The sequence below is a fragment of the Pseudochaenichthys georgianus genome, chromosome 8, assembly GCF_902827115.2.
Source record: "Pseudochaenichthys georgianus chromosome 8, fPseGeo1.2, whole genome shotgun sequence".
Lineage (NCBI taxonomy): Eukaryota > Metazoa > Chordata > Actinopteri > Perciformes > Channichthyidae > Pseudochaenichthys > Pseudochaenichthys georgianus.
In genome coordinates this window covers 17,750,251-17,778,204 of record NC_047510.2, presented here as the reverse complement: position 1 = coordinate 17,778,204, position 27,954 = coordinate 17,750,251, and the positions used below count along the sequence as shown (strand labels likewise).

The window sequence follows — 27,954 nt, the reverse complement described above, 5'->3', positions numbered from 1 at the left end:
ACACACAGTGCACATACACACACACACGCACACGCACACACACACACACACACACACACACACACACACACACACACACACACACACACACACACACACACACACACACACACACACACACACAAACTAAGCAATATTGCATCGACAATGGTGTAACACCTATTGCCATAAACAGCGTACTGCTTCAAATGGCCTGATTTCCTTGCCTTATACAACGGGCATTTATTAATACAGAGGTACACAAGCATACACATTCACAAGCATACACACACATACAAACTTATATTCCAGTGTTTTTCACCTATTCCCTGAATGGGTGAATGAGCGGTACCTTCCTACACCGTAAACACAGCATTTCCATTAGAGTGTTGGGAGTGTGTTCAGTGCTCTGTGACTCAGACACTGCAGCACTGTGACTGTGTGTCTCAACCGCTGCTCTCTCTACCATCGAGCCTCAATAACATGGCCTCTGGTTTGTGCCACTTCACAGGAGCTATAGGGGCTACACAATGCTTTCTAAAGTAATGAGCTACTACAGGCGATATTCAGGCCACACAACTGAGGAATTATGAGTATATCGTTTTTTAACAGTCCTTGCTTTCAGCCACTGATGTACATAAAACTGACACACACACCAGTATGCCCACATGATAATGTCTTCATTATTTGCACACACAGAGGCAGATGAATATGTAAATCACTTGTGAGGGGAATATGGATCCCTTGTGCTGGAAAAGGAATATGTTAATGACTGATGCAGGGTATGAGTGTTAATCACAAGTGTAGGGTGCATACATGTGTTTAGCAATGGTGTGGGGCCTATGCAAATTAAATGCATAGGGTATAGTGGCATGTAAGTCGCGCAATTCACTGACAGAAAGTCAGTGGAGTAAGAAATATAGCTGCTGGTGTAAACAAATCAAATACATTTAGAGGAAACAAGGAAAAGATCTTTGAGATGGATGAACGTGCACACATGGATTAATTCTATACTGTCTGTCTGTTTAGCATTCAAAACCAAAATCAAGACACTGTGATAAGGGCTGTCGCAGCAGCAACAGTTGCCAGGGAAACCTGATGGCAGGATGCTGAGGCTTGGGGAGGTTGGAGGGTGGGAGGGAGGGGGGGTGTTTTATATGAGGACATGGGGTACAATGCTCAGGTTGATTTGCTACCATTGAAGGAACACTGCCCTGCTCGTCGAGATACTGCACCTAAAAAGAACATGACTGACAAGGGGCAATGGGGTGCCTTATGAGGCGCTGATGCTGACGCCATTGGCGCATTTGTCTGAGTGTGTAGTCATGGCAACAAGGTGTTTACACAGCGCAATCGCACTCTGAACACTGTGATGGCAATGACATTCAGGAAAGCACAGACAAGTGTGAGTGAGCCTGTAAACCAGAGCAGGGCCTTTCCTGTCCCCCTGTGCAAAAATAAAGAAAAAGGGACCAGTGCTGATCATTTCACATTCGCTACGTCTCATCTCAAGCTGTGCCAAAGGGATACAAACAGTGAAAGTACATTAAAGTTGATTTTAACAAAAGGGGAACAAAATAGCCACCAAATTTCACAGACTTCAACTGCCATGTATGTGCCAGGTTTTTTTAATTTTCAAAGTGACCTCTGCTAACAGAACATCTCTCATAATTATAACCAGTGTAATTAGCTAATTATAATAACAATAACAATATTACAATAAAGATATCACTTTGAAAAACAGAAAATAATCAAACTAGATAAAAACCCAAAATAAAAAACACTTATCATAATAATTTTTTTTTTAAAAGAGATCTATAAGGTTCTATATTTTTTCATTGAATTGTCCTTTTTCTTTAGAAAAATGTATCCCACCACTGTATACTGTACTGTATGTCACCTCTACCTTCTAACTGAACGAGCTTAGCTTACCTTTAAAAATGCTTGGCAATGCCTGTCGTCCATTTAGCTCCCTGCTGCCATGAAATCCACTCATACACGATAACACTGAGATACAGTTGTGAAATAATCCCCTGCAAAGGAGCAGTCTTGATCAAAGGTTCGTGTCCTGTCTTTAATGGGTGATAACATTAGGGGTCCTGACTGCTTGAGAAATCAGAGCAGACGAGTCAGTATGGGCTGGACTGAGGAAGCCATTTTGAGGTCCAGGTTATTTCCTGCTGTTGCATGTGGAGTTCATTTAGTGGCACGCTGCGTCCATCCCATGGCCGTGCATTAGACAAAGTCCAACAGGATCAGTCACAAAACAGTGTCATATACAAATGAAAACAATTATAATTTTCAGCTATTTGTAGGCACAAGTAGTAATAATAATATCCATATGAATGATAATAATGATAACATAATAACAATAATGTGTCATATCATAACTACAATACATGATTTGTTAAAACCGAATTTTGAGCCAATCTTGAGTACATTTTTGGAGAGGATCCTAAATTAGCATGTGTCAAATATTGTTGATAATGAAATGTGTTCATCATTAAATAATCAATGATATGACAAATAAAGCTAAAGCTTGCTATCATTATTACCATACTGATCATTATTATTATTGCTCTAGCTACATTGTATACGAAATGATGAAGTGCTGTAGTTTTTATATCTTAAACCGAAGACGTAAATACCTCTCTTCTCCAATGACCCTGTTTATGTAAATGCAACAAGAGAGGAAAACACTTTGTGTGGCTACAAAAAAGTCGAAACCAAAATAAATTCACTTTGCCAGGATTTTTGTTTTAGCTCCCTCTGAGCAGATGCCACTCTCCTATACGTGTCCTTATGCAGCACAGTAGGAGCGGCCATCTTGTTCCAATTTTGGAAAAGTTGTTATGAAGCGCTACTACAACAGCTGTGTGTACTTATTTTTTTAATATATTCTTCAGACATTGCAGTTTTCAGTCAGAAGATTAATAAAGATTCTTTATAATTTATTTCTTTGAATGAAAATATATTTACGGTATATATAATATGTACTTTCAGTCCTTTTTTATCTCTCAAAGTCCTTTTTGCCATGAGATTCGACATTGTCCCATTATAACCCACTCTGTTTTGCTTATCTTTCAAAGAAGACATTAGCCAGTAAGGTGTAAAAGGGAAAAGAGTGAGAAAGTGAGAGTGAAACCGTCCCGAAAAAACAATAGTTTTTGATTTGTCTCCCTTTAAAAAACGAGTCTGATACATGCGTTTTGCACAGAATTGCTTCCTGGGAAGCACTAAATGCTGGGACTGTACCGCGCACTCACACCATTGTTTGTTATTCAGTGGCTCTGCCAAGCACTAATCTGACAACATGTTCAATGGCCAATATTGTGTCTCCTTCCAAATATATACACTGTATGTGTCTGGAAATATACGAAGCAATCGGTCAAAAACCTAGAGAGGCTCATTGCCTGTGTATTATTATTCAAAGCTTTCCACTGTGGTTGTGGATGCAAACGACACATTTGCTTGATCTTGGACTTTGGCAAAGACTATAGCAGGCTGCACAGAACACAGGATGATACTGATGTTTGTGGGTAACATTATATCGTTTTTTTGTCTAATTTATTTGAAAAATATGTGTGGATGCTTTTGCAGGGACTAGTGCTGATCTGCCATCTCTGTCTCTGTGTCCTTCAGTCCTCCTGTTTGCTTCTCTCTGTCAACAGATTGACAAGACAAAGCAGTGACTATGTGTAATATAATCTTCTCTGGAATCTGTCCATGAGGACAGAAGGCTACAATCAGTCTCATATACTTGGTCTCACAGACTCTTTCTGTCTCACTGTCTCTACCAGCATCTCCTGACCTCTTACTTTCACTCTCACTTTAATCAAATTTGAGTCTCTTGCACATTTTCCTTTGAGCTGCTCTTAAAAAGCAGTGGCTCATTCTGGCATTTTCCCATAAGGCCTTTCAGAGAACTGTGGAGACCCAACTGGGGCACAGAGGATGTCAGGGTGCCACCCATGGGTGCTCCGCCACTGGTTGGAACCTGGGAACAAGACATGGAGGTGTTCTGAGACTGGGAGCAAGGCAAGGGGTTGTTGTTGTTGTTGAGTCCCATGCCCGTGCCCATGCCCAGGCTCATCATGTTGTTGTTGAAGTGATGAGTTTTGTAGTAGTGGTTGAGGTGCTCCGATCGTGCCAAGTTGGGCAAGTTGACCATCTCTGGATGGTGCAGCCTGAGGCTCTGTCCCCCTCCTATTCCACTGCTTCCACTCTGCGTCACTGTGGAGCCTCCTGAGATACCGCTGCCCCTACCACTGGCTCCGGCCCCAAGCTCATCCTCCACATTGATGATCTCGATGGCACGAGCAGGGCCATGGTGTTTATGCAGCTGGTGCTGCTTCCTCAGCTTGTAGAACACCACCAACATCACCGCTGCCATGAATGTGATGGCTACAAAGCAGCCAATGATGATCTTTGTGGTCTTCATCACATCATCCAGGCCTGAGAAGCCTGGCTCAGTGATGGGCACAGTGAACGTTGGTCGAGTGGAACGAGGAGAGGAGGAAGACCAGCCTGCGGATAGGGAGGAGGCTGTGGTAGAAACACCTTCACGCCACAGGTGGCTCGAGGGCGTGGGGACATGGATTATTGTATGATTGATTTCTGTAGGATAATCTCCATCTACTGGCGTCTCCACTGTTTCCACTGTGACTGTTGTAAAGTAGGTGTAGTTGACACTGGCATCAGCAGCAGTGACATTAAGGACAGCAGTTGCCGTGGTATTGCCAGCAGCATTGGTTACCATGCAGGTGTATTGGCCCGTGTCACGCAGGGTCACATTTGTGAAGTTAAGTGTGCCATCATGCAGGACAGATATCCGCACCTTGTAAGAGCCATGGGTCATTAGAGTGCCATTAGGGGTGATCCAGTTGACAGATGTTGTGGAGGTGCTTGTGCGACACTTGAGCTCAGCGGCCATACCCTCGGTAACATTGAGGTCTGTAGGTGGCTCCACAATGACCGGTGCATAGCAGGTGAAGTGGCTCTGGTCAAGCTCTCCAATGTACTTGCCTTTTAGGAATGGGGGAGCGTGGCAGCGGGCACAGCAGGTGGTGTTGCTCGGCACCGTCTCTTTCAACCACCAACTTAGCCAAAGGACGTCACAGTTGCAGATCCAGGGGTTATGGTTAAGGTGTACCCTCTCCAGCTGGTGAAGGGGCGTGAAGAGGTCATGAGGCAAGGAGTGCAGGGAGTTATGGGACAGGTTAAGCTCTTCCAGACTTTTGAGGTCATCGAAGGCGTTGCGCTCAATGACTGACACCTGTGAGTGCATAAGCCACAGCTTGCGGAGAGACACAAGGCCCTGGAAGGAACCGGGTCGGATGATCTCCAGTCGGTTTCCTGACAGCTCCAGCTCCTCCAAACGCACAAGGGCTGTCAGTTTGGGAATGTCCTTCAGCCCGCACATGCCCAGGTTAAGGTAGCGTAGATTGATGAGGCCAACAAAGGCTGCATCAGAGATGAAATCCAACTTCTTGAGCTCACCGAGGTCCAGGCGCCTAAGTGAGGGCACTCGGTGGAAGGCATAGCCTGGTAGAGTCTCAATGGGGTTGTTGCGCAGCCACAGCTCCCGCAACTTGCTGAGGTACTCAAAGGCGTGTGATGGCACCAATGTGAGGCGGTTGTCGAAGAGCTCCAATGTGTTGAGGTTGGGGAGGCCATTGAATGCTCCGACTTCAATCTGACGGATTTGATTCTTTGAGAGCTGGAGAATCTCGAGGTGCCTCAAGTGCTTGAAAGTGTCTGACTTGATAACCTGAAAGGACAGAAAATCCTTAAGTTACTATACAAGTAGAATGATTTATGTAGATCACAAACATACAACTAAGTCTTTGTTACTAAGTCAACTATGTGGTGACCTTTGACATAGGAAGGTTTTGGAAGTAAAAAAGTGCACTATCAATTGTTTTTGTGACACACTCAGCATAACTTAACTTTCACTCTGTGGAATCAACTATATAAAGTGTTGTATAAGCTTGCCTAAAAGAAAAATATGTTTTTATTTTATTTTTGAATAGCCTTATATTAGCATATAAACATTGACAGAAATGAAGCTCTTGATAGATGATCTAGTAAACTAGGTAAAGACATCGAAAACACCAGAAAACCATGTGAAGAAGAAAAAAACATTGTCAATTAAAGATTTACAGGCAAAATAGACAACATCTATGTTAAATAAATAAACTGTGCAAATATGAATTATTAATTTCTCTGCTCATATCGGTTACAGTTGACCTTTCCACCCCACTGATTATTGCTGCTGTGTGCAGGGGAAGGTGGCCGTTCCAGACTCCCACTGCCTGCTGACAGCGACACCAGCCAGTTGAACATACATCTTACGGCCTTGGTTTGGACACTAAGGGTCACCCTGGACTCCATATTGGAGAACTCATGTTATGGACACAATAATATGTATCAGATGCTGGACTGAGAGTTATACGTTCTTCCGTCATAAGAGCGTGATGTATATACTTAAGGTTGATTGTGTTTTATTTTTTATTTCTTTTACTGTTTTTATTTTGTATCTTTTTATTCTTGTAAAGAACTTTGTGATATTGTTCTAAACTTAAAAAGACGTTACTTACTGAAAGAAGTCTGTACGGTAAAACCCAAATCCCTTGTCTTGTCCCTTAGCTCTGGGTGAGTTGCAACATGATAATAACTTCTGAGACCTCAAGATTGTGGCACTGCTAATCTTTTGGGGCATACAGATGGTGAGCAATTCTCACACTTTATTTGTAGTTTAATGCTTTTATTAAAAAAAGAAAAGCGCATGTTAAACACTAGACTTCAACTTTAAAAACTGTGTTAAACTACTGTAAACCCTATCCTTTTATTGACCTTAATTCATTGCCTGCATGCTCCAGGCTCCAAATGCTTTTCACACTTCGACTCAGGGGACTTTCGACAGCCACAAATAATCCCTTGATAATTAGCTGATTGTCAGTGTTGACCAACACATATGTTATTCTGCAGGGAGACATGATTACAAAAAAATGGTGCTACGGGCCCTGGACAGCACACACTAGCAATAATGGGACCAAACTGGAGCTCAGTTGGCAAAGACACCATGCATCAGTTGGCAAAGACACCCTTAAATCTCAAACTGTTTAAGATCATACAGTCTATGTTTGAGAATTGTTTGGCGAAAGCCCTCCGTAAGACATACGGATACAGGCCACTGCCTCTTCTGTATGTAGAGCAGGAGCGAAGAGGGGAGAGAGAGAGGGAGGGGTGGATATGTTAAGAGGGGGTGGGAGCTGTCAAGGCTTTACTCTCAGGGTACTCAGTGAAGGAAAAAATAAGCCAGAGAATCTAGGATGCCTTTAGGTGTTAAAACATTTTTAGATTTTTAATCATTTCAAGAGAGGCTGCAGGATATAACAAACCAAATCGGAAATTGTAGGCTCAACACGAAACCCAACGAATATCCTCACAATTTCTTAAATGTGTCTTTCATGTGAACAGTATCCCTCAAAAACTCACAAACCAAATCGTGTGGCATAATGTCCCTTTTATGCTCTGTTAACATCACATAATGTTTAATAAGATGTTTTTACGAGGAATATAGGGAGATAACTAAGACTGCTCTGTCCAACGAACGTGATGAAAGGTGCACTGGAGAATTTGAACAACGTTTACCATACTTGTCACTTTTCATTACAGAAGAAAAAAATGGTGGGCATTTATTTAAAAGAACAAGACATTGCAATATGAGGAGCGATCCAATTGCTTCAAATGCTGCTGCAAAGAGTAAAATCGACCAACTCTGTTCATAAATGTAGAGATTTTCATTGCTTTTGTGCTTTGTATTGATGGTCTGTGGGTAAATGCTCTCTCCAGCGTTGTCTAGGGACACTAGATAAATTGGTAATGCATACAAAAAGGGAAATGGTGTCATGAAAGAAAAGTTTTGCTTTCAATTCATAAAATATGCCCTCAGTTCAGCTGGGGCTTGAGTTTTTTTTACCATTATCGCTTCTGTCTTTTCTCAGAATGAAAGTTTTGAAGAGAAAACTAACAAGTTAATCCTAATGTCTACAACTGGCTGCAAGAGCACACATTACCTCTGTATATAAGGGTTAAAGACACATTTATCATATGTCTCCGTGTGAACTTATTTATGCATCTGAGCTGTTTGAATCCGCTATCTAGGATTTATCTCTAACTTTATGAATAGCAACAATGATTATAACAGAGGAACATATATAAAATGATCTGTTGACATTTGCATGTTTTAGTTTGTCACTTCTGCTGTGATGTAATTTGTAATTATAAAAAAAACACAATTTAGATTACTTGTTGGGACTTACAGTGATGATACTACAAATATATGTATTTCCTCTGAATTAAAAGCTGGGTTTGTTGTGATAGCAACCTCTGTATATTATATGCCCTTGTGTAATTACATACACCTATTTTCTTATGTATTGTCATGCCAAGTGTCATGTGTACTGTGCACAACAAAAATCAACAATGACAGTGAGCCAATTTGTACCTGTATGGAGTTTTCCTGCAGGTTGAGGTATCGTGTGTTGACTGATATGCTTTCGGGCACCTCATCCAGGTTCTGCCTGGTGCAGATGACTCGGCTGGCCTGGTTGGAGCAGGTGCAGAGGGAGGGGCAGGCGGAGGCGGCTCGCACCAGCTCCGGCCCAGCGTGGAGGAGCCGCAGTAGCAGCTGGGCCAATAGAAAGAGGAGGGGGGAATGGCCGGGAAGGCAGGTCAGCGTGGCGATGCGCATGGCAACTGGGACATGACCCTGCTCTTTAATCCGAAGGTACAGGTGAGGTGACTCCACGCTTGTGGTTCTGCGAAAAAATGTTTTATTTACCCTTTGGTCCTCCAGTGGCAATTTGTTCTTTCTAATTCATCATCCTCTGAGATGTTATTTGTCCTCTGCCAATCCCTGTGTTTTTTCCTTGTGTTTTTTGAACATAGAAACATGCAGATACACAGAGGTTTCTCCCTTTTGTCCTGCGTTGTCTGGAGATTTGAGTGAGGATTTTTGTGAAGTGAGAAGAACCCAGCAGTTACTGTGGAAGAACAAAAGAGAGGGGGAGAGAGGGAGAGAGCAGATATTAGAGACAGAACAGACGTGTTTCCACAAACAAATGCGCATGGCTGGCTACCTATTATTTGTTCTAACAAATTAATAGAACAAATAATAGGTAGACTTCAGTGGTTTATCATGGCAGGGATGTCAAATAATCTTTGAAAAGCATTAGGACTTCTGTGTCACTGCTCATATCAAATCCCACATAATCCCTGAGCAGACGTTTTGTCAGAAATAAAACCCTCACCCAGGGCAGGTGAGCCGATTCATGTAATTAATGGTTCAAGCAGGTGGTGCGGAAATAGGGAAATTATGACATTGTTTTTATTTCTTAGCATGCAAACATTAACAAATAAGAGACATTCATTTTGAAACATTGGTGTAATTGTTATGATCAATTGAGTACTATCACACACAGTCAAGCAATGAATGGCTGCATTCAGGTTCCACTCTGGTTTCCAGGGCAGATTTTTCTTTTTGAATTTAGGTTTAGGAGTAAAAATATTGGAATTATTTATTTAGAAAACTTCTAATTAACGGATTAATTATACAGCCAACAAAATGGTCATTGCAGTCCTTTATTCAGACAGATGCGTAAGGACAATTATATAAAAGTATTATAAGAAGGAGCTGATAATTCAGTAATGGGTCTAATGACAGTTAATTAGTTTAATGATCCATCCATCCATCTTCTCCCGCTTATCCGTGGTCGGGTCGCGGGGGTAGCAGTTCCAGCAGTTCCAGCAGAGAGCCCCAAACTTTCTTTTCCCTGGCGACATCAACCAGCTCTGACTGGGGGATCCCAAGGCGCTCCCAGGCCAGCGAAGAGATATAATCCCTCCACCTGGTCCTAGGTCTACCCCTTGGTCTCTTCCCAGCTGGACGTGGCTGGAACACCTCCCTAGGGAGGCGCCCAGGTGGCATCCTAACTAGGTGCCCGAACCACCTCAACTGGCTCCTTTCGACGCGAAGGAGGAGCGGTTCAACTCCGAGTCCCTCCCGGATGACCGAACTTCTCACCTTATCCCTAAGGGAGACACCAGCCACCCTGCGGAGAAAACCCATCTCGGCCGCTTGTATCCGCGATCTCGTTCTTTCGGTCATGACCCATCCTTCATGACCATAGGTGAGGGTAGGAACGAAAATGGCCCGGTAGACAGAGAGCTTTGCCTTCTGGCTCAGCTCCCTTTTCGTCACAACGGTGCGGTAAAGCGACTGCAGTACCGCTCCCGCTGCTCCGATTCTCCGGCCCATCTCACGCTCCATTGTTCCCTCACTCGAGAATGATATGATATGAAATAAATAAACAATACATTTGTGAATTTCTGACTAACACATGTTAAATACTTCCACATAAATTACTTTAATGATTCATTTATTATCAAAATAGTCTTAGATAAATGTTCTCTTAAATAACTGTCTTATCACTTCAGCACTAATTAGGTTTGAAAAGATAAAATATGTATATAAATAGAAGGATAACCATATAAATGAATGTTTGTCACCTGTAGAACAAAATGTAGAGAAACACAGAACATAGTTTCTGAATCACTCAAAACAAGTATTTGGGGAGAAGAAGAAGAGTGAGGAAATATGGATCAAATATTTCTGGGTTTAAAACGAGAATTCCCTGTTTACAAAGTCTGAAACAACATAGATATTACTGAGGGACTTGCATTCTTTCAGTGCAAACAATTGGTTTATTGCAATGGCCAATAATGGAAGAATAGAAGAAAAAAAGAACCTTCTGTTCAGTGAAAACAAGCTAGTCAGTGACAAGAAGCAACAGGGTTTATGGGACGTGTGGTCTTGATTTTGACAAGCATTTATAACACTCCCAGTGTGAGATAGAGGCTTGCACTCATCTCAGGAATGGCTTCATCTTTTAACGCTAATTATACCAGATATGATTTATACAGCCATGATATTGATGTTTGAACATGCTTTCAACTTTTGGTTGAATCAAACTCATAAAAGCAAGTCCCAAACATTGAAGACAACAAGAGGCTGAATCGGTAAGCAGTTCCACTTTTTTTGTTGCAGTAGCATAGACGCGGTGGTTGGACTAAAATGCTAATTCCATTCCTGCGCGAGCACAGCCTTGCATGTTCTGGGGGCTGGAGAATGGTAGTGAATGGTGCAGTCTGCATTAACACTAATAGATGGCCGACTCAAGTCAGGCTCCACCAGCCGCTCTCCCTCTGCAGGTTATTTAGACCTGAGTAACCTTAATAAGGGCATCCAGCAATCTAGTTACGGTTATTAATGATGATGGTTGTAATGATAGGACTTTGACACGCAAACTCATTTGACACGCTTTGCATCCGCACTTGGCACAGTGAGAAAGCGGGGAAGGGGCAAAGAGAGAGACGGAGAATGAGAAGAGGAGAAGGATTATTAATCTGATAGATGACTGTATGGCTGCAGGCAGAGAAGGGAATTATCAACACTACAGTAATAGATGAATACTGAACAGCCGCAGAGAGCGGACCGGAGAAAGAGAGAGATAGAGAGAAAGAAAGAGAGAGAGAGATATTGAGACAGATGGAGGGAAGGTTGAGTGAAAGGGATGATGAGGGATCAAGACCCAGAGAGAGGTATAAATAGTGGGAAGAGCAGAAAAGAGATCAGTAGTAAAAGAAAGATAAAAAAAGTGAAAGAGGTAAAATACGGAGGGGAGAAGAAGAGACACATTAATATTAATAATCTCTTGCTCAGTGAGAGAGGAAGAGGGGAGGAAGGCTCAATAGAGAGATGAATATAAAACAGACAGAGATGGAGGGAGGGGAATGACAACACAGAGACGCATATAAAACAGAATGCAACAGAGAGATGGAGGTAAGAGACAATACAGCAGGAGGAATATGAAACAGATGGAGATATAGACAGAGAGGGAGGGGGAGAGCTGGGGCGGGGTGGGTGGGGGCAAGATTGATCAATAATGCGTACGCAGTAGTTCAATGACATTAAAACACACACAAGGACACTGTGATAAATCATATCGCAGCAGCATCTTGGATCAGACCGAACAGCACACCATAGTGGGAGAGAAAACTGCCCCATGCAGCAGGCAACAGACCAACTGCCCCCCCCCCCCCCCCCAGTCAACAATGCAACCGTCATCAGGACCAGCAGCCTGCAACTGCTCCTCATCTGGATGCCGACACAGATGGCGGCACCGACGGATTAAGAGTCAGTCAAGTGTTATTTTTGGATCGACTCTCACCTTTTAATGTTTTTTAATTTCTACCCACCTTTCCTTTTTTTTTTTTTATCTACCAGCGAGAACTAAGTGCTAGAGCTATTTCAGGTAGACAGCATCTGAGCAGAGTGGAAAGGATGCTGAGGGGAGGTGACGAGCGAGGGTCCACAGAGGAGACGGAGACTAGTTGGATGCGACAGCTGGTTAGAGGCGGGTTGATTGTGTTCGGCCTCACTGCTGTCACCTTCCACATGTACACAAGTCTCACCTGTAACTGTTCCTCCTTCTCCTCCTTCTGAACTTCCTCTCTCTATTTCTCTCTCTATTTTCCTCCACCTATCTCCCATCTCCTTCTATAAATGGAGGCACACTCCTCATCTCAAACACTTTGTGCACCCCCGACTCTCCTCCCCTCCCAGCTGCCTTACACCTTTTTCCTCCCTATTCAAACTTGTTTCCTGGACCTCCATTGCCCCCCCTCCCCTACACGACACACAAGCGAGGGGGTGAATGCAGCAATTACCTCGCAGTTTGATGAAAGTTTATGTCCATGATGCATATTAACCTTTAGCCCCACCCCCCTCGTTCTCTTTTCAACCACACACACACACACACACACACACACACACACACACACACACACACACACACACACACACACACACACACACACACACACACATACACACATACACACACACCCACACACACACACACACACACACACACACACACACACACACACACACACACACACACACACACACACACACACACACACACACACACACACACACACACCAGCTTCCTTTCCCCCTTTTGCTCTCTCTCTGCATTCAAATCTTAGCCAACTGAGTTACCATGGTTACCTATTCACCACAGTATCCCACTCTGTCCAGCTGTATACCAATTCCACATCCACCCCTCTCCACCGCTTCCTCCCCGTCATTAGCACCCTATACACACTCGTATACAAATGGCACGGACCAAACATGAGTGTGAATGACATCAACTATCCAAAAAACCTTGAGGCTTGATTACAGCAGGCCTTTACTGTTCTTAGCGCTGACGATGATGATGATGATGATGATGATGATGATGATGATGATGATGATGATGATGATGATGATGATGATGATGATGATGATGATGATGCCTGACCCGCAGTGGTTTACAGTGAAGGTGAATTCACTTTAATTTGTCCTGTGTGTCGCCACAAATGACAAGTGCCCACAAATCACCAGTGCAAAGGTCAAGGTCATCTCTCCTCAGTGATGATTAAGGGCCAAAATAAAAGGTAAGCACACTGAGATTGTGGCTAGTAAAAAAATTAATGTCAGTAATTTAAAAGAATAAATATAGAGCTAAACAAATGTGCTTGTAAGAGTCGGCTCCATTAAACGCCTTGAACTAAGCAACAAGTTCTCCAAAAATATATAATTACACAAACACAGACTTTACTATTGGCAGGACAAAGGATATAGACTGAAAGTATTCTTAGGTTTATGCACAAGAACAATTTGGTAAGGTTAAGGTAATGTTAGGGAGACATTGGGGGCTTGGGTTGAAATGACTTGATTTCTCTCGAGTGTTTGAGCTCCACTGTGCACGATGATATATGAGCAGAGTTAGATTCAAAAAGCCTGTTTTCATATTAATCTTGCCCACCTTAAATCTCAGTTTAGGAATTTGACATATTGTCATTATATGTAGAGAGACATTTTAGTTATCAATAAGTAAGCTACTGATGTGGAAATACACTGAGAATGAACTTTTTAAGTAAAGAAGGTGACAACTTCCTGCAGGGGTTACACTTCAATATAACTGATCATATTTGCATATTTGTGTGAAATTAAATAAGTCGTTGTTTTATTTGTGTGTGTGGAAAAACTTAATGAAACAGATTATTTTTTCTTTAAGCAGTGTTTTTACTAATGTATTTGTTAGAACAGAGTATACATTTGAATGTAGCTTATTTTGTCACAAAAATTGCTGTTATACAAACTATTAACTAAACCATGTTTCCTATGTTTCCAATAAATAGGTACAAAAATAAATGGTTGTATTATATTCCATCATAGACCTCATAAGTATGCATTTACTTTTAAACAGTTAACTATCACAGCCTTGATTTCATTTGAGCTCAGATTGTTTTCAAATGCTCTCCACTGCATTACCACAGAGTCATATATATATAATCATGTTATAATAGTTTAAATAATATTTAAATATTTTATTGTATATACATATTCATGGTTTTCTCCCCTCTAATTGTCGACCAAGAATGTTCCCAGTACTCCTGTAAAATGTTCCCCTGAGCTTCAAAGAGTAGCTTCGAAGTTGAATAAAACATTTTCCCACACTGTTGGACAGCATTACAGTATATTCTCTGTTCTATAAGAAATTAAATTCAACACCACATTTTTAAAGCTGGATGATTCCATCAAATAAAAGATTCTAGATGCTCCATGAATACTTTTACACATACAGTACTTCACCGTAATTCAGTCTGACATATTTGATATCTTTAGGGTCTTGACTAGAATTTAAAATCAACTTGTGTGCGTCTGTGCGATGCTTGGTTGCCCTGTATGCTTAACTCGCCAAAGGCTCTTTAGGGTTGAAGAGGGTAAAAGACCCCATCTTTATGTTGTTGATCCTAGCTGATCCTATCCCTATCCTGGGAGTTTTATTTCATAAAGATTAATGTCAGCCTTTAAAGGTAGGGTAATTAAATTTGGATAATGTTATCCTCCAGTACAGACCACAGAACCATAATGTCAGAGTGGGGGAAAGAAGCAGAGTTACTGCGCAGCAGATGGTTGGATGTAAACTTCTCGAACACACACAAAGAATGAGAGAAAGGCGAGAGAGAAAGATGTGCTGACAGTCGAACAAGCGTCAAGTCGAACAGACAAGAGTACGCTCTTTCTCTCCGGTGTCCTGTCTGCACATCAGCATGGAGGCACATCAATAATGACACAGCACACGGCAACATGGCAGCTCATGTAGCCAACGTAGAGAAATGCTCATCATGTTGATGTGTGCGTTGGTTGGGAATAGAGCCATGACCTTTCCTGATCGCGGTGACATCTCAGAAATCAGGCTTGTGTCTGTGAGGCTTTAAGACTTAAGGCTTTATATCTGCTCTCTCACACCCCAATTTCTGAGACATGTAAGTCATTTAAAATAATAACCAAAGACAGATTTTATACCACCCCGGCAGAGAGCAAGTTTACTGTGTCACAGCTGCTGATACTTCTGTTATATGTGCCAAACATGGTGGTTTCTGGCAGCTGATATTCAGTCAGTTTACTGAATCAATTCAATCAAATCACTTTTAAAAATCAGCTAGCACTGATCCATGATGGACCATATCAATATTGATCAACAACAAAAGCTTAAGCTCTTAATCTTTTTTAATCAATTAAATGATCAAACTCCACAGAAAGCAGCTAGATATGTGTTATTATCTTGTGTTGCAGTGAGTTGTCGTACTGTAGCTGCTGTTCCAGAGATTTTACCACTAAAAAAAAGGAACTCTGAGGGAAATTGGCTCTTTTGGTCTAAACAGCATCAATGAAGTGGGTGTCATGAAGAGGGCAAGGGTAAGCACACAGATCCACCTCCTGTTCATTCCAACACTCTCACACTTTAGTATGAATGCCAATAGCAAAGAGAGGATGTCTCTAAAAAAAAAAAGGACACAGGCTTGGCACCTCGAGGCATCGCTAGGGGGCGAAGTCTCGGGGGGAAAGTGAATTCCTTGTTTCGAACAGAGGATCATCCCCCTCTTTGGGAAGACTCTTTGGAACTCTATTCGTAGGACTGCAACACATTTGGGGGTTATATTATCATCCCACTGTATCCAATGTGTTCGGTTTTAAACACTATGTAAGTGATAAAAGGTACAACAACTTTGAATAGTCGTTGATTTCAAATGCATTCAACAATGTCGAAAATGATTAAAATACACGTCTTTAATTATCCCATGTGTATAAGCACTGAAAACACTGGATCTCAGTCATCTGGTGATAGTGCTAAAAGTTCTCCTTCACTCACAAGTAAGTGCAAGTCAACTAAAGCTCTGGTTTGTCTGCATGAACTCTTGGAAGAATATATCTCCCTCTTTAGCCAATAAATGCACATTAAAGGGGCTCGGAGTATGGAAGTTAGGGTTAAGTGAACAACAATAACAACAACAACAACAACACCAACAACAACAACACCAACAACAACAACAACAACAACAACAACAACAACAACAACAAGAGGGTTTGGGAGAAATAAATAAGGTGATATGTTGGCAAGGCTAGATTGACTGAAATGTTCAATTACATTTGATGGTGAATAAAAAGGATAACATATGAACAGTTTTCTTTAAATTAAGCTTTACTAAAATAGTAACACTTTTCTTTGACAAAGATGAAAATAAAAAGGTCAGAATTTCAGTCAACTAAGGCTTAATATTATAAATATGATGATGAAATAACAAGAACATTTGACACAGCATTAAGACAAAGAAAAGCAGTCACTATTCACACTATTTATACAGGAATATTAAACGGTTTGGCTATGATATACGATAAGTTACTGGTCATACCAGACCAAGTGAGGCTGTATCGTTAATTTATTTCACCAATGGAGCATTGAATTCAACTTTTTATTTCTACAATTTGTAATTTCTTTTGTGAAAAGTCGCATAGTGTCACTTTGAAACTCCATAGAGCTAAGGTGAACCTCGGAGTCGAGTTAAAATTCACGGTGGGTTCATCATTACGTCGTGTGATCCAATGTTAATAAAGCCAATAAAATATTGATGATTGCCGCTTTCAGGTTTCAACATTTGTCAAATACCACTGAAAGACAATCAAAACTCAGTCACTTTTTGTAGTGCTAAAAGTTCACTTTCCCTTTGTGGTAAATGTTAAAGTCTTGGCATGCAATATCCAACAGTTTACCAGGAGACGTGGACGTTTTCAGATTTCTCATAATTCAAAAGTCATTTGACCAGCAGACAAACGTCCTCTAAATACCACATCAGCTCAATCATCATTTCTGAAAGTGATTCAGATTTCCAAAGAAGCCGGCCCCTCCAGTGAACTGCATTTGAGCACAAGGCGTCAAACCAAATCAGTCTTATCTCACTGCTTCTTATTAGAAGGGCATATGATGGACCACAATACAATCAAGTACGATGCTGCAGTGAGGTCTTTCACTTTCCCAGACGTTCATTTCTCCAGGCCTTTCAGGGCCGAAGAGGAGCTGCTCTATCCCAAGTGTGATCTCCCCTATCGCACAGCTCTTATGGAACAGACACATTTAGGATATGATAAATCAGTGCTAATACCCTCAGTATCTGCTAGTTAAAATAACTTCAACATGTTTTATTTGGCTGGGGTTCCTCACTTAGCCTGCAATATCTGGTTTATCCCAACCTGAGCAAAAGAGCAGCAGAATCATGTAGTAGACTAACCTAAACTAAATATGAAGCCACCTAAGCAAACATGTTTTAATAATTCAAATAATAGCATTTTATTGGTTTCAGCATCATTTTACAGCCATAGATACAGTGTCCCCTTAATCAGCCCATGATAATCCCATCCAGACCTTCTCCAATCTGCCACAAACCAGCATTCATGTTTATCCCATTCTGCTCAGAGCCTCATGTTTCCTTCACACTCAGCCCTGTCCTGGTCCCAGGGTAGTCTATCACACTTAAAGTTTACACTCTTCACAGGCACTTATAAACATTTAAAGCATTTGACTAACCGCCAGGCAAAATTTACTTTGGGATGAAAGACATGGGGGCTTTTAAAAAATGAAAAGGGAAACTCTGCATCGAGAAACAGAAGCCCTAATTTAATGGAATACCTAAGAGAAAGCATTTATATTCTGCAGAGGTAGCCGAGTCACGCAGAGGGTTTTCTCTTTTTAATGATCTTTTGGGGGGTTGGGGGGGGGGACTACAGGGTTTATGATAGAAGGTGCATGTGAATAGTTTTCAAATGGGCGTTGGAGGGGAGGCCACTGTGTCGTATTGTGGAGGATGGGACAGAGGTAGTCCCTCACTTCCTTCCTTCTATCTGTGCCTCCTCCCCACTGTTTACCCTCTCATATGGCACTGAAAGAACGCTTGACGGGCACTGGCCTAGACTCACACACACACACACACACACACACACACACACACACACACACACACACACACACACACACACACACACACACACACACACACACACACACACACACACACACACACACACACACACACACACACACACACACACACACACACACACACACACACACACACACACACACACACACACACACAGCATATTAACGTCCTTTGTGTTGCCTCAGTTATACCTGATTCATGTCCGGCTCCCATGGGAAGGATCCCCCCAGGTTATTGAAATATTCAGACGTTAGATGTTAGTACAGGTGAATCAATGATGCCAGTCAATAGCTCCCCCCTCCACAGGGATTTAAGGACAGGGGTGTGTAATACCAGCATGCTCACAAATGCAGGTGAAAACATTACTATTGTACTTGATATTGATTTTGTTCTTCTAGTGGACACAGTGATTTCCCAGCAAGTATAAGTTTATGTAACACATTGAGTCTACCTACCCATTGCCTCTGATAGCCGATATCATTTAGTGGCTGGTATGTTGCAATGAGACACACAAGGGAGTTGGGGTGGGGGGTTTAGGGTCAAACATGGTTCCTTAGTATTGTTAAGGTAAATAAACCTGCAGTTTAAGGACGTGAATCACTTTGAAGCAGAGATAAGTATCTGCAAATATGTCACACGGACAAACATGGCATTTCCTTTCTGCATCCTGATATATGTTTTACGGTTTTGTTATAAGGCCTGAGTCTTAAGAAGTATATGGAACACATTAAGTTCACAATTAAATAATTGTTCACTTTGCTAAATAATAAACTGTACTTCAATTTAACCCCAGCTGCAGTTAGTTAAAAATTAGGGAAATAGTGTGTTTTATATATATATATATATATATATATATATATTGTGTAATATAAGTGTTTTCTTTTATAATATACTGCAGGATCGGGGTCCTAACTGTTTAAGAACAGGAACCATTATATTTTGGGGAATATATTTTTCAGATTTTGAACAAAATAAATCAAAGCTACTGAATATTACTGAAGTGAATACAAATACTACTGTATGATTTCCATATATAACTTTGCAAGTTATTTTTCCTGAAACTGGATTCCGTAATGGCCCTGTAAATATAAATCTATAATATACTTTAAATGCAATGTTGATGTCTTATAACGCCTTGTTACCAGTTGAGCTAATCTCTTATTCTGTGCTCCTCAGAACAGAAGGTCAATTGAGCTTATGATATTGTGATAAACAATTAATTAGACAGAAACTCCTCCTCATTTCCACCCTGTTTACTTATTAAGCTTCTTAATGTCATCTCATGACAGGACATCCAGCCTTAGATGCCTTTACACTACCACGCTTTTTTGGCTTCAACAAACTGTTCAGTCTCATTATTGGAACATTATTACAATACGCGCTTATTTTTAGAAAACAGCACAACAGCCTGATGAGGTTTCTTAAACTGGAGCATTCAGTGTTCCACATTTTAATCACCACTCATCCTTGTCGAATAGGATATACTGCAGCCCCCTCTGCACTGTTTCTGTCTCCTACCTCGTCCTCCCACTCAAAGTGTCCAAAGACGCACCGTTGCTCTCATTAGGATGCAGGATGCGGAGACAAGCCATGATCTATTCAGAATTGCTCCTACAGGAGCGGGGACCTCCTCCCTTTTAGAGGGGGCCACGAGCTGCAGATTAAAAGTCACTGTGTTCATCACCCCGCTAAAGCACTCTCATTAACAGACATTACATTACCTACCCCACATGTTCAAATCCCTAACTGGGGGCTTCATACTGCTCGTCATTATTCTGTGATAAAAGTCTTTTTAATTTTAACATCTTCCTTCACTACGCCTGCTCTCAACTTCAAATGAAATCCACTTATTACTGTCCGTTCAGTGGGCATTGCCTGGTTGTGGCGCCGATTTTGTGAACAATTAATCCGTATTTAATGTTGTTAAGTGTATTGATACACTCAGTTCCTGTGAGCTGAGGGGGAAGCCAGCAGCTAATCAAAATGTCTCTCAGCCATTTACAAAGCAATGTAAACGGCACAATGTTTGGGTTGCTCTGAAACCTTTTACCAGGGTTTCTGAGCCGAGCGTGTGTTGCTCCCAGCTGTTTTGGAGAGGAGGACTTGGTTCAGCATTTTTTCGTTTCATGCTGCCCTCGCTTTCCTTTTTTCGTGCTAGGGAGAAAGACTGAGAGAGATTACGTGTGTGTGTGTGTGTGTGTGTGTGTGTGTGTGTGTGTGTGTGTGTGTGTGTGTGTGTGTGTGTGTGTGTGTGTGTGTGTGTGTGTGTGTGTGCGTGCGCGCGCGCGTGTGTGTGTGTGTGTGTGTGTGTGTGTGTGTGTGTGTGTGCGTGCGCGCGTGTGTGTGTGTGTGTGTGTGTGTGTGTGTGTGTGTGTGTGTGTGTGTGTGTGTGTGTGTGTGTGTGTGTGTGTGTGTGTGTGTGTGTGTGTGTGTGTCTGAGAGTAACATATACAGGACTTGGTGTTTAAGTTTTAAAATGTTTTCCCTTAGAACCAGTAGATGCATATTTTATATGTCAGGTTTACTTAAAAATTAAATGGATTACTTTCAGAAAGTTTCAGTACATGAGGGGAATCTTTATATCATACTGAAATCAATGTCTCTATTGAACAGAGAATGTTTTGCAGCCACACAAAGATCAATGGGCTTTGGGTCATTACAGCCAAGGCAACTACTCCTACAGGAGCCTTAAAATACAAATATTTAACTAAAACAAATTGTTTGTGCAATGCTCATTTTAAACATTCAGCACTATTTTAGACTTCAGTTCAAATGTTTTCAGACTATCTTGAGAAGAATTTAAAGAAACTCTGCTTCAACAACTCTGTGCAACAGCAACACTTCAGAGTTACAGGTGGCATTTTTAAAGTTAACAAGTCAAGTCTCTCTAACGTTCATCAGGAACACACAATCAACTGCTCTACCTGGGCAAAGTGCATACACACGTTTTGTTTTGTCACAATGAGTAAATCATAAGTTTACAACTCAAGGTCAAGGTCATCAATGTAGGATGGCACAAATGGAGCTATGGCCCTCCCTCACACTACTCATTTTAGAGAAATTAGTAGTTTCAACGTACTGGAAAAAGTAATGGAAACCCTTGTGTATAAATAACACAGTTACACGTCTGTAAATCATAAGTGTTTAAAAGAGAGGCATTTCAAAGAAGAATGATAATATCAATGCATTGTAATGATGTATGATGATGGCATGATGGCATATTGCATTGAATGGACCAGATAACATTAAAGATATGCAGAAGAAAAAGTAGAGCAACATCAGCACTACTCTGCAGTGAACAGTAACTGATCTTACACTGTAACAGAGCTTCGCTTTTAATTAGGATTTCAGAATTGAAAAAGGGGGAATAAACATTTAGAGTGCGGTGCAACATGTGGAAAAGAGGGGGATACGATTAAATGATGTTTCCAACTGTCTGTGCATATCCAGCTCCATGACTGTACGCAGCACCTGACGCTTTTATGTTTAAATGGCTGTCTTTTCACAAACAAACAAATGGCGTGATAAGCAACACTCTCTTGGCCCAATCCATCCCTGCCTCGCCCCAGCCTTCTCTTTGAGTGACACACTGACTAATACACAGACAGATAAACACTCACACTGACAAACACGATAAGGCTTTGACCACGGAGCACTGACATGGACTGACTGATGGACGTCTCCATGGAGACCAGTCACCAAGACTGACACAATGTCTCTCGCATCAGAGCGCTGTGCCAACTGAATCCGAGAGGTGAGGGAGAGAAAAGAAAAAGAGAAGGAGAGCGAAGGAGAGATAAAGAGTGGAAACACACTGTGCGGCAGCAGAGTGATTACAAAGCAGCGCTGAAGTATTCCAGAAATCTGATCTAAAGGGCCACGTGATCGTCTCCCCTGCCCCTCGGTCTGCTTCTCTCACACCTCAGTCGCACCCCATCACTCACACCCACTTTTCTCTTTTTGACAGTCCTCTCCTTTTCTTTCTCCTCTGCATCTGCTCCTCTCTTTCCCCCCTTTTCCTTCCTATACCTTGTTTATTTCCACATCTCACCTCCTCTGCTGATTTCTCCTCCGTTCTCCTCTCCGCGGGTTCTTCTCTCCTCTCTCTTTTTTTCTCTCTCTCTCTCTCTCTCCCACGCTGTGCGAAATGGAAGCTCTCACAGAGACCTGAGGTTGCCATAGTAACCTGCCATAGTAACCACTCACCATCTTGCGTGTCTCCGTCACGTCGGCGGGGGTTCGTGGCATCCTTGGCCCTGCTCCGAAGCTCCCAAAACTAATGTAACGGGAAAGTTCCTGGATCTAATCTGTGCGTGCCTCACCGAACCTACACATGACAACCTCTCTGAGGGATTCGATGACGGATTCCTGACAGAACCATTGTTGGTCAGTTTGATGTATTATTAGACATAGGTCACCACAGTCACACAGCTGAGAGGGAAAGTGTCTCTGAAGGCTCAAAATAAGTTAATTTAAAATAATTTTTATTCTAACTTTCTCAATTAAAAAAAGACTAGATCAGATCATGACTCACCTGGGGTACAGGCAAATAGTACACCATACTGTACCAGTTAAAAGCCTTTATTTCAATAGTTTACACAGGGATATCTGAGCCTGGGCGCCTCACCGCTGCACCGCCCAATTCAAAGCTACTACAAGAGAAAAGTGCAAGAGGGCCAAAATATATAAATAAACTAGTACAACTGAGTCAACACTCTACATATACCGCAGAGAGTCCAGGGAATGGGAACACAAACAGTGGAGGCATGTGCAGGTTCACATGATGGCACTGAGAGTAATCGTTCTAACCATACAGCTAAATCTGTGATGTAGCTATGGCGCCTAGCTTCACTAACTTCCTCCACTGTGTCTCCAGGGACTGCTTGCATGTACCGTCACCCTCCTCTGAAACCACCATCTTACCATGACATCACCACTGCTGCCCCTAAAAAATATGACTAACTCGAACCAGAGAAAAAAAAGGACATTTGATTACATATCATCTTGTGCGACAAGCCGTGGCAACCAAACCTGTCTGTGTCAGGCTTGATTCACAAGTGGAAAAATCAACAAGGAAATAAAAAAAAAAAAACTGTTAAGCATCACACTTTGGTCATTAAGGTTGTAATTTCATGTTTACTGCTTTAAGTTTCTTGCTTTGTACATCATCAATATGTATACTGTCATCATCATCATCATCATCATCATCATCAGCATCAGTATGCTACGACTGTTGTGCCTCCAGCCAGCGCAGCCAGTCAGTGAGGCAGACAGACAGAGGAGCCAGACTCTGCAATGCTGTATTGAACTCTTATGCTATCACTGACCCGAAACAAACTCCCTCAAGACTCTGTGCCTTGATGCAGCCAAGCCAACAGTGGCAGCAAAGCATGGTCACTGAGGCTTGACCGCTTTCATTACCCAATCACATCTACTAATACTTAATCTAACCAGGGGAAGATAATATCGCTACTCTTTGCCAAACTCAATATCAGACACGCAGGGCTGACCGCTCTCTCTGGCCAGCTCATTTCAAACGGCATAAAGCACCCCGACTGTTTCAGTCGCTCTCGTTACTGATGGCAGCTTTCTTTCGAACTTCTTCACAAACGCATGATCAGATCTTTTTCGCCAAACTCCGCCAGACAGCTATCACACGGCGCATTCAGGAGCTCATGAGGAGGGAGTGGAAAGGACTTGCATCCCGCTCCACTGTAGGTCATGATGAGAATCAATTCCTCAAGGGAAATCTCACCATTTCTAATTATGTCAATTCAATGGATTATGGCATTCATTTTGTGTCATTGCCATTCCTCAAACTATTATTTAATAATTAATGCCCGGACAGTCATCATGATCCCCGAAGGGCCAACACCCAGGCCGGGGCGGGAGACTCAATCAAGCCAATCACTGCTAATTATATCCACCGCGCCCTCATAGGCAGCTTAGCATTTCTGCTGTGGATGGGTCAGTGCTCATGCAGCGCCAGCCCCCCCGGTAACTGAGATTCAAATTGTGCCATATCATGCGCAAAAACAGAAACTCAGATCTGTGTCCCCGCGGGTCAGGCATGGCGTGAGCACGTGGCGACCGGCAGGGACAGGGATGGGATCCCAGTGTCTCAAAAGTGAGCTTGTCCTGCTGCATTATTCAAAGGGACTGCTGGAGGGTTTTCCCACAGTGTCCAGCCTCTCATTGTTGATCAGTGACTCTCTCTTCACCCTTCAACCTGTGTACATCAGCAAGTCTTGCCGCCATCAATCATCGACACCCTTGCCCTGTGAAGAGATCAGCGACCGGCTTGCCCTGATTAGAGCAGTTTTAGTGTCATCTATAATCTCCGTTTCTCTCCGGCTCTTCCATTAACAGAAATGAGTGTTTGTGCATGAACTCAAGCATGCACACATGCACACTCATACAGACACCACATTTAGGGCAACTGTTACTCTCTTTGCATTCTAATGTAGCAGCAGAGACGTGCCTCAGAATCAATGCAGTCTTTTGTCCTTTAAGGTACAGTAAGGGGACAAGGAAAGGCAAGCTACACTTTAACCAGATCACAAGCATCCTGGCTTCATTTGATTCACAAATCAGTGACATTGGGAAATATTTTAGGGGGTAATCGTTTATATGCTGGACTCCTGTCGTGCCCTTTCCCACCCCGTGAGTTTGTTTTGAGAGGATTTGTTGTTACTTTTCCACATCTCCTCTGGATATAATCTGCAATGGCTCCATGACTCCAACTGTGCTGGAGCGGTGGGGGGCTGAGCATTATCTCAAAGTCACACCTTCCCTCTAGGCCAGGTGTGCAGGTGTAATTTACCATGTCCCTGTTAACCTGCTTGCTCGTTTTCATCAAGCTCATCGGCCATGCATAAGTGGTGTGCCTCGAAAATTAAAGAGCAGCCTGGCCTGATTCCTCAAATGACTTGAATCGCTCAGCCGGTGCTTAATTTGCAACACAGTCAGGAGTCAGCAGCACCCAGTTCTGTGGGACACACGTGACTATGTGTTCAAATTCATGGTTGACAGTTCAAATGTGTTAACAGTGATCAGAAGCTTTCCTTGCTTATTATCCTCAGATTCGTGAAAAATATCAGATATCCTTCATTTAGTTATTCTTCTGACAGGTTGCAAAAGGAGGCTGGATGATTACTTTCTTACAGGGAAAAAGTTGGATTTGAGTAAAGGGCTTTCCTCTGGCCAACCACAAAGAAGAGCTTGAAGCCATCAGTGAAACAGCCTAATCAGGGAGCTGTTACAGGGGCAGACTTGAAGGGGGAATGACCTGAATAAAACATTCCAGCACCCATTGACTAATCTGTGTTGACTTTCCATTTGAATCATTGAACCATTTTATTTAAAGTTTACTCGTTTAGTACAGAAAAAAAACACAACAAACAAGTGCGCAATTTTCTGGATTTCCTTTGAATGACCAGATTCTCAAGAAATGTCTCTCTGTAAGGAAACAGTCTGACTTTATATTTCAACTTGGCTAACTCCTTGGTTGGGGGGTGGGGTGTCAGCCACAAAGTTCAAGACGAACAAATTTCACTGACATTTTTGCCTCGCTTTTGCAGCAGTGAGATGTCTTGATATTTGGAAGAGAAGCCCTGGGCTCGAAGACCTTGCTTTTACATGTGATACCATGTGACAAGCCTCTCATGAAGCCGGGGCCTTGCAGTGACTGGTGCTGTTGCATTCAGTATATGATCAGCTGGTAGAGACACCTCACTTCCTCACTATTTAGCATAAAACCGAGAATATAAAGGATAACATACAAATCTTTACAGGAAACATAAAAAGCTTACCATCCTCTTAAAGTTTTACTTCTGTAGCCCTTATTTGGATCTATTGGAAAGAATCTTCTCAGACGCAAGGGCTCATAAACCGTATGTGTCATGGTCATTGAGCTACGATGGTGGGGAAGTTTACAGGTAAGCGTTAAATGTAATATCGGTGTGTGAATAAAAATCATACAACATAAAATGCAAGCAGCCAAATAGCAGTGATTAATTGGCCTGTGGGGATCAGGAAATATGTAATGACACAGCTATGTGTTAAACAAAAATGTCTTATCAGTCCAACATTTCCTATATATAAATGATCCTTGATATTCTCCCTTCCTCTCATGCAAATCTACCGAAACTTGAAGTGTTGGAAGGGTCTCTCAGTGCTCCCCCCAATCCCTCTTTGTTAGACCCCATACACACAGCAGCTCAACATTACCCCCTACATTTTTCTTGTCTAATCCTGCCCCAGTGCCCCATTACACCTTCCAACACTCCATTAATAATGTATTCTCTCTCTCATAAACTCAGGAGATCATCCAGCTGGTCCACAGCACACACACTGCCAGCAATCTCCCCCCGCCAGTCCCAGCCGCTCGGATTGCTCTGAAACACTTCACATTAGCATTCAAATCCTCTCATAACCGTATCATTGTGTTGCAGATAGAGGCAGTAGATCTTCATTCATCAGTCCTAATCTATCTGCTCCTTGTTCTCAGCCGAAAGGGGCCCCAGGCTCTGACTCAGAGCTTAACCCACCGCGAATAAGCCGCAAGGTGCCTGCGCATTTTCTTCCAAATCTGGGGTCATCAACAGGGGCCAGCGGGGGAATGAACCCCAACACACAAATGAACACTGCAATGGGGTCCGATTAGACCGGTTTAATTGAGTATATTTAAGTGAAAGCGGCACGTTAACCGGATCAGCCCTGTCAACAGCTTGTGCTACAGTTAATGCTCCTCTTATTGCCAAGGTTAGATTAACTTGTATTGCCAAACAAATATGAGATAAACAAAAAGAATAACAAACAGTCGATAAAAGAAAAGTTTTAACTGTGCATATGGGCACAATTGGATAATCCAAATCAATTTATTTCCCCAATTTTTTCTCACACACGTCTCTCTCGTCATACATGTAATTCGTGGATATGAGCCATGCAGTCAGTGAAAAGGCTTGTTCCAGAATACACACTAGGACAGTTCACATATCATATGAGGTCATGAATGCGTATTTCCATTACAACGCATTTAGTAGTTTGTTGCGCGTGCAAAATGCACAAACTGTCCGCATGCGCGCGCACAAACACAAGCCAGACAAACAACAAAATCAGAGCTCGTGAATTTGCATCTTCACTGTCTGTTTGTATGTCATCGAAAGCAACAGTGAGTGAGGAGGGACTCACCTTTATTTTAGGATGCAGTGATCAAGTCCTGAAACACATCTCGCTCAGCACGCGCCGGTCGGGTACTCCGAGAGCTCTCACCTTCCCTCAAATAACAGCTATTCCACTGCAGAGCCGCCGCCGACGCTGTCTTCTTCTCTGCTCTCCCTCCCTCTCCCTCTTCTCCCTCCTCTGTCTCCCTCACTGTTTCACCTATCTCTCTCTTTCTCTCTCTCAGATTGATTCACCCCTTCCAAGTGCTGCGCTGCCACCGCTGGTAATGAGAATTGTCTCAGAATTCTTCAGGTGGATGGAACCACTGGCCGACGGCAAGGGGACGTCACACTG

General features: G+C 42.4%; 1 protein-coding gene across 1 annotated transcript; it reads right to left on the bottom strand.

Moving 5' to 3' along the window:
* Nucleotides 1–188: 188 nt before the first annotated feature.
* Nucleotides 189–27,769, bottom strand: lrrc4ba (leucine rich repeat containing 4Ba). Its single transcript, XM_034088406.2, has 3 exons — nucleotides 27,628–27,769; nucleotides 8,492–9,029; nucleotides 189–5,749 (listed from the first exon to the last, which is right to left on the bottom strand). Exons 2-3 carry the CDS (start codon nucleotides 8,735–8,737, stop codon nucleotides 3,815–3,817), a joined length of 2,181 nt encoding a protein of 726 aa, XP_033944297.1. The 5' UTR covers nucleotides 8,738–9,029; nucleotides 27,628–27,769; the 3' UTR covers nucleotides 189–3,814.
* Nucleotides 27,770–27,954: the final 185 nt, after the last annotated feature.

What these genes read in the sequence shown, in the direction of transcription:
- lrrc4ba (XM_034088406.2), bottom strand. Translation starts at nt 8,737, where the DNA reads ATGCGCATCGCCACGCTGACCTGCCTTCCCGGCCATTCCCCCCTCCTC. An exon ending in TGCAGGAAAACTCCATACAG is followed by an intron (nt 5,750 to 8,491) that starts GTACAAATTGGC and finishes CTGTCCTTTCAG; the next exon opens with GTTATCAAGTCAGACACTTT.